Here is a 12,917-nt window from a genome sequence, read left to right on the forward strand (position 1 = left end):
AATAATCCAGCCAAACACTTTAGTGCAGTACTGAGGGAAACCTTTCAGGTGGACGTAAAAGATCCCATGGCCAAATTCAAAGAAGAGCAGAAGAGTTTCCGCGGTGTCCTGGCCAATATTTATCCATCATCCAACACTTAAAACAGATGATCTGGTTATTTATTTAATTACTGTTTGTGAGAGCTTGCTATGTGCAAATTGGCTGTCGCCTTTCCTACATTACAACAGTGACGATACACTAAAAAAGGTACTTAATTGCTGTAAATATGCTTTAGGACGTCCTGAGGTTAAAGGCACTATAAAAAAGCAAGTCTTTATTTCTGTTCAGGGGGCAGGTTGCCTCCTTGGCTCAACACCTTTTGCAATAGCACTTTGTATCTGGCTGCTTGTGTGGAGGGAGAGCAGTCTGGGGTGACTCCCTCAAACTGTTTCCTCCTCGTTCCCTATGCAGAGGTCCTTAGCCTCAGGTTCTTTTCAAAAGCATAGCTGACATTAGGAACCCATCAGATGAGATTTTGTGGGTACATTTTGTGCCATCATACATCAGGACTGCAACACTAGCAACTTTTGTTTTTAGAAATTAGAGGGAAGGAAATTAAAACCCATTTATAACCAGGTGGACAATGTGACATTACAAGGAAATATTCAGAATGATAACATATCTCAGAGATTTCATACAAAACTTCAAATGCTTAAAGTGTTATTTACTGTTACTACTAAAGCTAAGTGGCACCAGAAAACCATGAAACTGGGATGAAAGCTGATCATATGCTTTGGATAACTGTGGGAGGCTAAGCTTTATAAATCTGGAAAGGCAGCAAGAAATACTGAGTTGGTATATTTTACCTACTACCATTGGCTTAACTGAGTTTAGCTTTTGTGAAATTATATTGTGGCCTGGATCCTACATATTTAAATAAAAACTTCAGCACATATTTTCACTCTCTTTAAAAGTTGTGTTGTTTGATCGTTTGTCCATAATTGATCTTAAATTTATTATCTTCTGAGCGTTTTTGTTAAAGTTTTTCAAACTTTGTTACACTCCTCAGGTGATCATCCAGTAAATTGCACCTGACAAAGATATTCAAAGCATGTCGTAGCACATGATTTATGCACCCTAGGCACTCACTCAACTCTCCTCTCTTCAGTACTATTAAATAGTAAAGTTTTTTGCTTGCCTACTTAAATACAGTCTACGTGAGCACTTTAAAATTATTGAACAGAACTATTCTTTAAATAATCAGCAACATAACACTTGACCCGTTGTAGAAATTGTATGTGATAGCTTTAATCTGGGAAAGACTCTAGAATGTGTAGGGCCAATTGTCACTTTACTCCATTAAGTTTATTAATATCTGGAGATCCCTGTGACACGTGGCACCCAGTTGAAGATGTTCAGGATGTTGTGCTTTTTAAAAGAAAGGATGTTTCAAATACCAACACTGGAATTACTATGGCTGGAATTTTCCAGGGGGTGGGGGTCAGCGGGTGGGATTGGTGGTGGGTTGGGTGGGAAATTAGATTTTTTTTGATAGTGGGCCGGGACCACGCCGTAACATGCTTTTCCCCACAGGTGAGTGTGTGATCTCCCATTTGACCCGATGAGGCAGGCGACCCAATTAAACCAATTATTGGGTTGTTGACAGATGCTTAATCATGCTTTTAACCTTACCTTTTAACTTTAACTGCTTGCCCACGGGGTCCATACTGCTCGGGGACCACGTCTGTGAACCGGAGGTGGGAGTTGAATGCCCACTGAATCAGGTGATTACTTGACAGCTTCAAATGTACAGTAAAAGCTCCCACCTGACAGATCATCACTTTTCTCAGTCCATTTCCAGCACAGATTCTGCAGGCTTTCCACTTTCCACTCTTACCTCATTGGAAGAACTCTCTAACCATTGACAGAATGCTTCTGTCATCTCTACTTCACCTGCCATCTATTCCATCTACATGGGTGCCCTTTATACTGTCTCACCTTGGTCCTCAGAATCCGACCATGATCAGCCCAAACACCAGCAGCACCAACAATAACACCAACCTGCTCCGAAAACGCTTGATGCTGCACAGGACAGAGAGCATCAGCACCCGAACACATGGCTGCCTGGGAGGCTAGGGATGGCCTCACTTGATTTACTTCACTTGACACTGTACACCCTGGCTGCCACATGATACGCCAGGTTGGCACCACCCCACACCAACACCATAAATCATCCCATCAATGTCCAATCCATTCCTTTCACACTCATCACCAATGTGGGGGGTACCATTATGTCTCACCATTCACTGCAATTCACTAAGCCACTTCCAAAGGTGCACACAAATCTGTCCAAGAACGCAGTGTTGAAAATAAAGATTTCAATGTTTGACAGCACATTAACAGAAACTTTATATAAACATTGGATAAAATACCCAAGTGCCTACCCTTGTGTGTTGTTAGTTGGTATTATTGCAGTACGATAAGGGTGAGTGTGAGGGGTGGCTAGTGAGATGGGGATGTGATAATGTAGATAGAGAGGGATGGGTGGAGGTGCAAGATAAGTTGGTGTGAGTAAGGATGTGCATGAGTAGGGTAGGGAATGCAGAGAGATAGGGATGTGATGAGTGGCACAGCAGGATGAGGTTGGGTGTGGCTCTGTACTAACGTTTCATGATCTACTGAGATAATTGAAAGGTTTGATCCACTGCACCTAGGTCCTCCTGACCACATCCCTGCTTGTACCCTCCTGTGCAATGTGCAACCAGGCTGTCTTGGTCTCCTGGGGAGGTCTCTTCCGCCCATCGGAAGGGAAGAGGACCTCCCTGCGTGTTCTGACTCCCTCCATAAGCATATGAAGGGAGTCACGGGAGAACCTGGGTGCAGCCCTGCACCTCTGTGCAGTGATTGTCAGTGTTTGCACCACTTCAATGCTGTAGAACACTGACAGCACAAATGTCAAAAGAAAGTTGGCCGTGGTCCCTTTAAGGAAAGCGGTTGAGGACAAGTCATGAATGATGTCACCAGAGCTGCTTCCTCTAATTAATCTGGGAAATGCACTGGGCGGGCTTAACAAGCCCCATCAATTTAAATTCATTTTCCAGAGCGGGTTGGAGCCAGCAGTGGGGCCGCGACCCACCACTGACACCGCCCGCCCTGGACCTGCCGAGGTAAGGAAAATCCCAGCCTAGAGCATTAAATAAGTGAACAGCAGTATTTAAAACTAATCTCAGAATTACTTCTAATGCTAATTGCATTTTTTTTTTGCTTTCAGTCATTCCAAAAACAAAGAAGGGGAAATCAATCCTGTCATTCTGGGGTAAATGCACAGAGGCAGAGGCAGAGAGTGTTTTGTATTTATCAGCTGAGAAATTCCTGACGCAGCTAAGAAATTGTTATACACAGAAAGTGGCTGCAAGATACCCAGGACAGACAGAGAGAGGTAAGCTATGTCTAACAGGTTGTCTGGACTAGAATCTCTGAAATATACATCACGTGACACTTAATACAACACAAGATATTATGAATATTGTGCGAATGACAATACAAACTCAAACTTGAAGCTTATTCCGCCAGCCCACGTTTCTCCAATGGTGGCATTTAAAATAAAACATATTTTGTACTAATCAACCAAATTACTTTTTTTTAATTAACTGCATGTCTAAAATCAATTCAGGGTAGTTATTTGCACACTGTTCATTAATAAAGTGAATTGTCTATTTTTGTTGCTAAATCCCATTAATTCCTTTCTACCACTCACAATTTCTGTAACAAAATGAAAATGACAGAAGGTTTACGCATTAACTTTATAAAACATATTGACCCAAATCACTGCCATTCATCTATAGAAAAAAAAGAACGACTGCACATATTGGAATTCTGAAATACAAATATAAAATGAGGGGATCTCATTGAAACTTATAAAATTCTAACAGGACTAGACAGACTAGATGCAGGAAGGCTGTTCCCGATGGCGGGGGGAGTCCAGAACCAGGGGTCACAGTCTAAGGATAAGGGGTAAGCCATTTAGGACAGAGATGAGGAGGAATTTCTTCACCCAGAGAGTGGTGAACCTGTGGAATTCTCTACCACAGAAGACAGTTGAGGCCAATTCATTAAATATATTCAAGAAGGAGTTAGATATATTTCTTAAGGCTAAGGGGATCAAGGGATATGGGGAGAAAGCAGGGACAGGGTACTGAATTTGGTTGATCAGCCATGATTGCATTGAATGGCGGAGCAGGCTCGAGGGGCCGAATGGCCTACTCCTGCTCCTATCTTCTATGTTTCTATAACAGGTCAGTTCACATGAAGGGACCCGTGCAAAAATTAACCTGTCCTTACTCGTTCAATGATGACTAACTTGCTGCATTTCTATGATTTTATAAATTTATTCCCTTCATCAAATTTTTATGGCGGGGGAGAGGGGCAGGGATTGCAAGTATGGTAGTTAGGTGTTTTCTAATGTGATGTGCCATTCTTTTGATGCAACAAACAACATCTGTGTTGAAACATGAGAGTTCCTGTGTCCTTCTGATGGCTGTGGGAGTATCCACAAAAGTTACAACAGACAAGAACAGCCATTATGTTACACACAGCAGAGAATATATTATTTAGTGAGCCTGAGTGGTCGTCCAATTTGATTACATTGACTTGATAGATTCACGTCCAAGTTAAACAATATAATAAGAAAAATTGAGAGGCTGTTTTAGAAAAGCCCAACAAAGTCAGCAACATTGTGATTTCAGTCAGCAATATGTCAGCATTCAACACTAATATTGATCAGTCTAGAGTGGACAATTAGATTATGTCAGTTGAAAAGGAAGTGATGAGTTATCAAGGCCTGCGATCATTTTACAGAGATACACAAACGCAACCTCTCCCATAAATCACACTCCTCCTGTCCTTGGTCATAGATTAGTCTTTCCTTTTCATGTGGCAGAGTTCATGGACACTGTAGAAGGAGAAGCTAACATTGATTGCCTAGAATCACAGGGAGGGCTCTATAGTTACCATGATAGCGTGAGTCAGGCGGATACCCCTCCCCCATTAAACTGTTACAAGGATGAATTCCTTTCTGAAGGCTGATCCCAAATGAATTTATAATCGACCTTACACGGTCAAAAAACTCTTCTCAATAACCGTCTGCAATAAGGTCTTAAAATCTTTACATTTTCACCATTTTCATGTTTTTGTAAGCATTCAGAACACTTCTGCACCAGATTGTCAGCTGTTGTGAATTACTGCTGTGTCCTAATGTCTCAGAGGAAGTGGTGACAGTCTTCCAGTTTTTCAACTACGTGAAAAAGTACAATATTACTCAGCTGGGAACACATCTGACCAGACTTGCAAAGGAAGGTAGGAGGAAAATGCTATTTGTCTGTACTGGAGCTTGAGGGTGTGGCCGTTGATTTAACTGAAAATTTATGAACTAATGGATGATTTGTAGTTGTAGTTGGGCCAAGTTATAGATTCATCAGACAAATTTCAGTGGATTGAGACCGAAGTTTAAACAGACCACAGCCATAACATATCTCAAAGCACATTAAAATTGGTTCTGCACTCCAAATCTAATGTTAACCAATGTTACCAAGAGTTTGATACTTTTATAGGATCCTAACCCTACACAGTCTTTTGTCTGCCTCCTAAATATTAGTAATTCAACAAAAAAGTATCATTTTTCAGTCAAAACTTCAACTGTAATGCCCATGTATATCCCACAATATACATGGCATGATATTTAATAATATATTTGCATTAGTGAAATCTAATCATGTGTAATAACCTGCAACAGAAAAAGTTGTAAAAACCATAAACAGAACTGTACAATTACTGATTAGAGAAAAATGAAAACCGGATAACAACTTGCTCATATCAGTTTGTGTGTACAACAATTTACAAATATTGTTATATGATAGGATACCGCGCATAGAGATCTCCTAGCTGTAACCAGGTATATGACACAAGCAACTACTCAGATTGTTTCGAGGTGTGAATGTACAGATTAAACCCACACAATTGTGTCACGAGTTGTTGGAAAGGAGATCTACGATTAAAAACATGTGGATGCAAATACATGTATCCTTGGAGTCTTCAGATTTGGCGATTAAAAAGAATCTTCAGGTTTTAAGACTGATTTTTGGATCATTCACATACAGGAAACTCTTTTATCCGGCACCGACGGGACCGGCGTTGTGGTGTATGTAACCTGTTCCACCTTAAGAGAACTTAAGCCTGTTCCACCTTAAGAGATGTACTACTTTCTCTGGCTGCTGTATACGTAATACCGGTGGTGACCACCAGTATATAAGTACTGTGTAGTGGTATTGCTGTTAGTATAGCCCTGACCTCCAACTAGTAAAGACCTGTTGAAACGTTATTCTTGTAGTCTGTGTCAGTAATTAATCTTAAATACAACTAGAACACACAGACTTAACAGTGGCGACGAGTCCGATTCTTACCCTGCGGCAGTTTATATCCACGGCGGCTTCGTCCACAGAACGGGCGTCGAAGAGAGGCATCCACCCTCATCACCCTGCTGGAAGACACGTCGCGCGGCAGGCATCGAGAACCCGGAGTGCAGAAGATATCCTGAACTCGAAGCCTCCATCAGCGGCAGTCAGCTATCTTCCTTCTACCTCGGTGGTGGGTAAGCCGGTCAGCGACGCGAGCAGAAAGTCGGCCGCGTTGGCTGTACAGACGGGGAGGGAAGACGGAGGAATAAGGGCGGTGAGATCGATCGCGGCTGGTGATAAGGGCCGGGCCGCATTCGGGCCAAAAAGGCGCAGTGTCTGGGGCGACTGAAGGCGCGAGAGCCGCGGTGAAGGCGAACGCAGCCAGTGCTAATAACTGGGCTGCAAGAAGGGCTGCGAGGCGCGACATCGGGGAAGCGCGAATGCCCGAGAGAGCCGCGGTGAAGCGGAGACAGCGTCGGGGGAGTTACTAACCGCTGGGAAAGGGGAGCAGCAGCGGCACGCCAAACGCCATTGCAGCCAGCGGGTGAAGGCGAGCGCGGGAAAGACCGCCAAGCACGGGAAACCGCCATTTTGTAGGCGGAGGACAAAGACAAGAGCGGGAAGCCGCCATCTTAGAAAAAGGGAAATCACTAAAAAAAAAATTGCAACGATGCCTAAACATGGGAACATTAATACCTTTGATAGCGACATCGAAGATTGGGCCACGTATGTAGAACACATACAAAATTATTGTAAAGCAAATAAAATCCCAGATAATGAGAAAGCACTAACTTTATTAAACTTAATGGGTGCAAAGACATATGGGCAATTGAAACACCTTTTATCACCAGATGAACCGGCGGAGAAGACGTTCGAGGAGATTGTTACTGTCCTGAGAAATCATCTAAACCGCTGATGCTAGCGGAACGATTTAAATTTTACAGCAGAAAGCAGCTGAAAGATGAAAGCAATGCTGAATATTTAATGGAATTGCGTAAGCTAGCAAAGTACTGTCAGTTTGGAACGGGACTAACAGATGCGCTAAGAGATAAATTTGTGTGTGGATTATTAAAAGAAGATACACAAAAGCGACTGCTCGAGGAGAATGAGCTGACGCTTGAGAAAGCGGTCACTATGGCAGCATCACACGAAGCCGCAGCGAGAGGCACAGCAGTAATGCAGCTACGGTCACCGGAACTCAGTACAAATCAATTGGTTTTGAGTACTGTAAAATGTTATCGTTGTGGAAAGACAACGCACGATCAGAACCAGTGTTGGTTTAAAAACCAAGAATGCAGAACGTGTGGCAGGCTTGGCCACATAGCTAAAGTATGCCGGTCAGGAAAGAAGACCAGCAACAAAAAGTCACCGCAAGGAAAATACATAAAGGTACACAAGGTGACAAAGAACAGTTCGACCGAACAGAAGTCAGATTCAGATGCTAGCAGTAATGAACTGGGTAGCTTAAGAGTACACAACGTTGGTAAGGATGCAGATCTCCAGACAATTTGGGTCACCCTTCAGATAGCAGGAGTCCAAGTAAAGATGGAATTGGACACTGGATCGGCATTGACGGTCATGAATAAGAAAGATTACAAAAGGTTATTCCAACATATTCCCCTACGGGATACGGAGATTATATTGAAAACATACACGGGGCAAAGAGTGTACCCCATCGGAAAGATAGAGGTAAAAGTGGTCCACAAGGGCAAAGAAAGCCAAGTAATGGACTTATATGTGCTACCTGAAGGAGGTCCACCACTACTGGGACGGGAGTGGATTAGGAAAATGAATATGGACTGGCACTCCTTGAAGGCACTAACGGTAGATTCCGGGGAAACAGATGTCAAACCTAAACGATTGTCCAGAATATTGGATGATGCTAAAGAGGTGTTCCAGCAGGGACTGGGAACACAGAGGAATTACGGCAAACATCAAGATTGATGAACATGCACACCCAAAATTTTTCAAAGCCAGACCGGTACCCTATGCAATACGACCTGTAGAAGCGGAACTGGAAGCGCTAGAACGTTCAGGTGTACTGTCCAAGGTAGATTGGAGTGAGTGAGCTACGCCCATTGTTCCCGTTATGAAACGTCCTTCGAGCAACAAGCCAGGAGAACCAGGGAAGGTTCGCATCTGTGGAGACTTCAAGATCACCGTTAATCCGGTGCTTCACACGGTGCAGTATCCGCTTCCGCGGATTGAGGATATTTTTGCTTCGTTGTCTGGCGGGAAACACTTCACCAAGATAGACCTGGCGCAGGCGTACTTGCAGATGGAGGTTGAAGAGTCACGCCAGTACCTCACGATCAACACGCATAGAGGTTTGTACCGGTATAATAGGCTGGTTTTTGGAGTGGCATCAGCTCCAGCAATTTGGCAGAGGGCCATGGAGCAGGTATTACAGGGAATTCCAGGCACACAATGTTACCTGGACGATATTCTGATTACAGGAGATGGTGATGAAGAACACCTCGCAAACTTGGAACTGGTGCTCAACAGACTGAAAGAGTATGGACTTCGAGTTAATCGGCAGAAATGTGAGTTCTTTCAGAAGCGGATCTCGTACTGTGGTCATGTCATTGACCGGGAGGGGCTTCATAAGTCTCCTGACAAGATAGAGGCAGTTGTAAAGGCTCCCGCTCTGGATAATGTCTCTCAGTTGAGGTCGTTTCTAGGATTGATTAACTATTACCATAAGTTTCTACCGAATCTATCCACGGTACTGCACCCGTTGAACGCTCTTTTACAGAAGGGGGTACCATGGGAATGGAGCGAAAACTGTAAGAAGGCATTTTGCAAAAGCAAAGAATTGATCACCTCAGAGGAAGTGTTGGCTCACTTCAACCCGACACTGCCTATTCGGTTGGCTTGTGATGCTTCTCCATATGGTATTGGGGCAGTACTCTCACACAAGTTGCCAAATGGCACGGAAAGGCCAGTCTCGTTTGCATCCAGATCATTGACCTCCGCTGAGCGCAACTATGCGCAGATCGATAGGGAGGCTCTCAGCCTTGTATGGGGAGTGAAGAAGTTTAATCATTACCTGCAGGGCCAAAAATTCACACTTCTGACAGACCATCAGCCGTTGGTATCCATTTTTAACCCTAAGAAGGGTGTTTCGGTGATGACAGCACAGAGACTCCAGAGATGGTCCCTTTTCCTAGGGGCACATCAATATCAAATAGAATTCAAAGGTACAAAGCAGCATAGCAATGCTGATGGGCTGTCGCGCCTGCCACTACCTGAGGAAGAAGAGACGACGAAAGTTGACCCTGTTGAGTTATTTCATTCGACCATCATCGAGTGTTTACCAGTCACCAATGCAAGTATTGAAAGAGAAACCAGGAACGACCCGACACTGTCCCGAGTCTACGAGGTGACAGTGAAGGGATGGCCAGCACATGGTGATCCTCTGTTACCGGCATTCTCGGCAAGGCGAGACCAGCTGTCCGTCTGCCATGGTACTTTGATGTACGGGACAAGAGTGATTATTCCTCCCAAGTTAAGGGAAAGAGTTCTAAAGGAACTGCATGAAGGTCATCTGGGGGGAGTTAAGATGAAAAGTCTTGCTAGGGCTTATGTATGGTGGCCGGGTATTGACCAACAGATAGAGGAGTTGACGAAAAGCTGCGCTGGGTGCCAAAAAGTGCAAAATGCACCTCCGATCGCACCGCTACACCCATGGGAATGGCCTTCAGCCCCATGGCAACGCGTACATATTGACTTTGCTGGTCCATTCATGGACTCCATGTTCCTAATTGCGGTGGACGCACATTCCAAATGGCCAGAAGTGATCAAGATGAATACCACTACTTCAGAAAAGACAATTGCGGTGTTAAGAACAATATTCGCAAGGAACGGATTGCCAGAACAGATCTGCTCGGACAACGGACCACAGTTCGTGTCGGAAGAATTCCAAAAATTCTGAAAGAAGAATGGGGTGAAACATTATACCTCTGCCCCATATCATCCGGCGACAAACGGGTTGGCCGAGAGATTTGTCCAAACATTCAAAAAGGCAATAAAGGCCATGAACGATGATCAGATTCCGCTACAACACAAGGCGGACAATTTCCTAATGGCATATCGAAACGCCGCTCATGCAGTAACTAACCAAAGTCCTGCCATGATGTTTTATAACAGGAGGTTGCGGTCCAGGTTGGACTTGTTAAAACCAAATGTGCGGAGGGAAGTGGAAAACAAACATTTCCGGCATATTAATAACAAGACCACTCGAAGTTTCGACGTAGGACAACCAGTGTTGGCAAGGGACTATGGAAACGAAAAATGGCAGTCTGGAACAATTCGGGCCAGACAAGGACCTCTGATGTACACAGTAGATATTGGTAACAATGTGATAAGGCGTCATGCGGATCAACTGGTAGAATCGAGAGCAAGGGTCGAACCCATGGTTGCGACAGAGACAACTGTGGAAGACGTTAATGAACCTGAAGCATCTACCTCGGCAGGGAATGTACCTGATGATGACGTCCAATACATAGGAAACCAACTAGAGGAGTCACCTCAGCAACAAGAATCAGAGACCACTGAAAGGCGTTATCCAACCCGAATCAGAAGGCCTCCTGAGAGACTGAACCTTTGAACTGTTTATACCTGAAGTTATATATGTATATATGTTATGATGTTATGTTAAATGGGGATATGACTGTTAAGCTAAAAAGGGAGGATTGTGGCGTATGTAACCTGTTCCACCTTAAGAGAACTTAAGCCTGTTCCACCTTAAGAGATGTACTACTTTCTCTGGCTGCTGTATACATAATACCGGTGGTGGTGACCACCGGTATATAAGTACTGTGTAGTGATATTGCTGTTAGTATAGCCCTGACCTCCAACTAGTAAAGACCTGTTGAAACGTTATTCTTGTAGTCTGTGTCAGTAATTAATCTTAAATACAACTAGAACACACAGACTTAACAGGCGTGGTGCCGGTTTATCAAAACGTCCGGATTACAGAGAGGTATAGTAAAAGGTATGAGAGCCCCGTACACAGCAACAGAGCCAGGCTTCCCTGTTGCTTAGCAACAGGTGCAGGAACCCCGGCCACAAGATCCAGGCATCCCTGTTGCTTAGCAACAGGTGCAGGAACCCCGGTTACACAGCCACAGATTCAGGAACGGCCACTAATATGAAGTAAAACTTACCTGAACCTACTCCTGAATTTTGCCGGTTAAGAGATTTCCGGTTATTTAGATGCCGGTAAATTGAGAGTTTCCTGTATATAGTCACAGCATAGCGATGTCATCTCTACTATATCTGTACAGTAGGATTCCACCACCTGTCTCACTAATATCTGGGAATTAACCCGAAAGAGGTTAGGAAAAATAAAACAATCTCAATCTTTTCAGAGTGAAACACTGTTGAGGGCAGAAGCTTCCACCTTCCATTGGGACTAGCTATGAATAGTAGCCAATACAGGTTTAAGATTAAGGGTCGGGTTGGAGATGTTCCATCTCTGTCAGCATGATGGAATCATTTCCATGAAATCATTTCCACGTAAACATCAAATAATGGGTTCTGCAACTTCTTCCAGACAAAAATTGCAAACACAGTTACATATATAGAACAGGGGGTACAGTTTCCGCTTTGGGCGCGATCGGTGATCCAGGTGCAAATTGTGCCCGTTTTGAGAGGTGTTTCTTTCTCCCCTTCAAGTTTCTGCTCAAACTCATTTGCATATCACCAAACACACAATCTGCCAAGAACCAGGGCAATCAGGCAGCATGTTAGAACATAGTTTAAAAAAACATTTTTGTTTTAAAAGCTATTCCTTGATATAATTAAGAGCAGTAACTTGGTACAGTTTGATTAATACAGCTGAAAATGGGTTTATCACAAAAAATAATTTTGATCAGTGTCTCGTCCACCACCTGTGAGTGACCCAATGTTAAATAGCACAGTGATTTTTAAACACTATAAAGAACTATTAGCTAGTTATATTGGGGTACAGTACTCAGTTTCTTAGTAAATTAAAAAAATTATATTCAAAACCCTTTACAAGGTGCCTATTAATGTACCTGCGCCTAAAAAAAAGCTTAATTTTTTTAGAGCCTCCTCGAAGGCCTACAAACAAGCAATTAGTAGAAACTCCCAATGGTAATTAATTAAGCCTTGGGGGGGGGGGGGGGGGCGGAAGAGACGGGCAGGGCCTAGTTTTGTGGGCGAGGCCGGCTTCTAGCACGATGTCTTTTAAACTAGCGCAAAAGATCGCGGAAACTAGATTTGGCCTGAACATAAATTGCGCTTAAAATTCCATGATCTTTTGTGCTGGTTTGGCAGATTTCAGGTGAAATGCATTGAATAAAAAAGCCCAACTAAGCGGAAACTCCAGGCCATGTATATTTGATAATAATGGGTACAGGCCCCACCACTTACTTTGACCACGCTTATCACAGGCATCCACATATATAAACTTTTGGTCACCCATCTTAATATTTCCTTCTTTGGTTTGGCGTCCATTT

General features: G+C 43.6%; 1 protein-coding gene across 2 annotated transcripts in view; it reads left to right on the top strand.

The window, feature by feature from the left end:
• The window catches only part of ripor3 (RIPOR family member 3), a 217,098-nt gene that overhangs the window by 195,582 nt on the left and 8,599 nt on the right, over positions 1-12,917 (top strand). For both annotated transcript variants that reach the window (XM_086005315.1, XM_086005316.1), the window contains exons 17-18: positions 3,252-3,419; positions 5,177-5,335. In XM_086005315.1, coding sequence (XP_085861441.1) covers positions 3,252-3,419; positions 5,177-5,335 — 327 coding nt within the window. The remainder of the gene's footprint in view (positions 1-3,251; positions 3,420-5,176; positions 5,336-12,917) is intronic.

This window comes from Somniosus microcephalus, chromosome 13 (genome assembly GCF_052327205.1).
Source record: "Somniosus microcephalus isolate GS21.2 chromosome 13, FLI_Smic_1.0, whole genome shotgun sequence".
NCBI classification, from domain to species: Eukaryota; Metazoa; Chordata; class Chondrichthyes; order Squaliformes; family Somniosidae; genus Somniosus; species Somniosus microcephalus.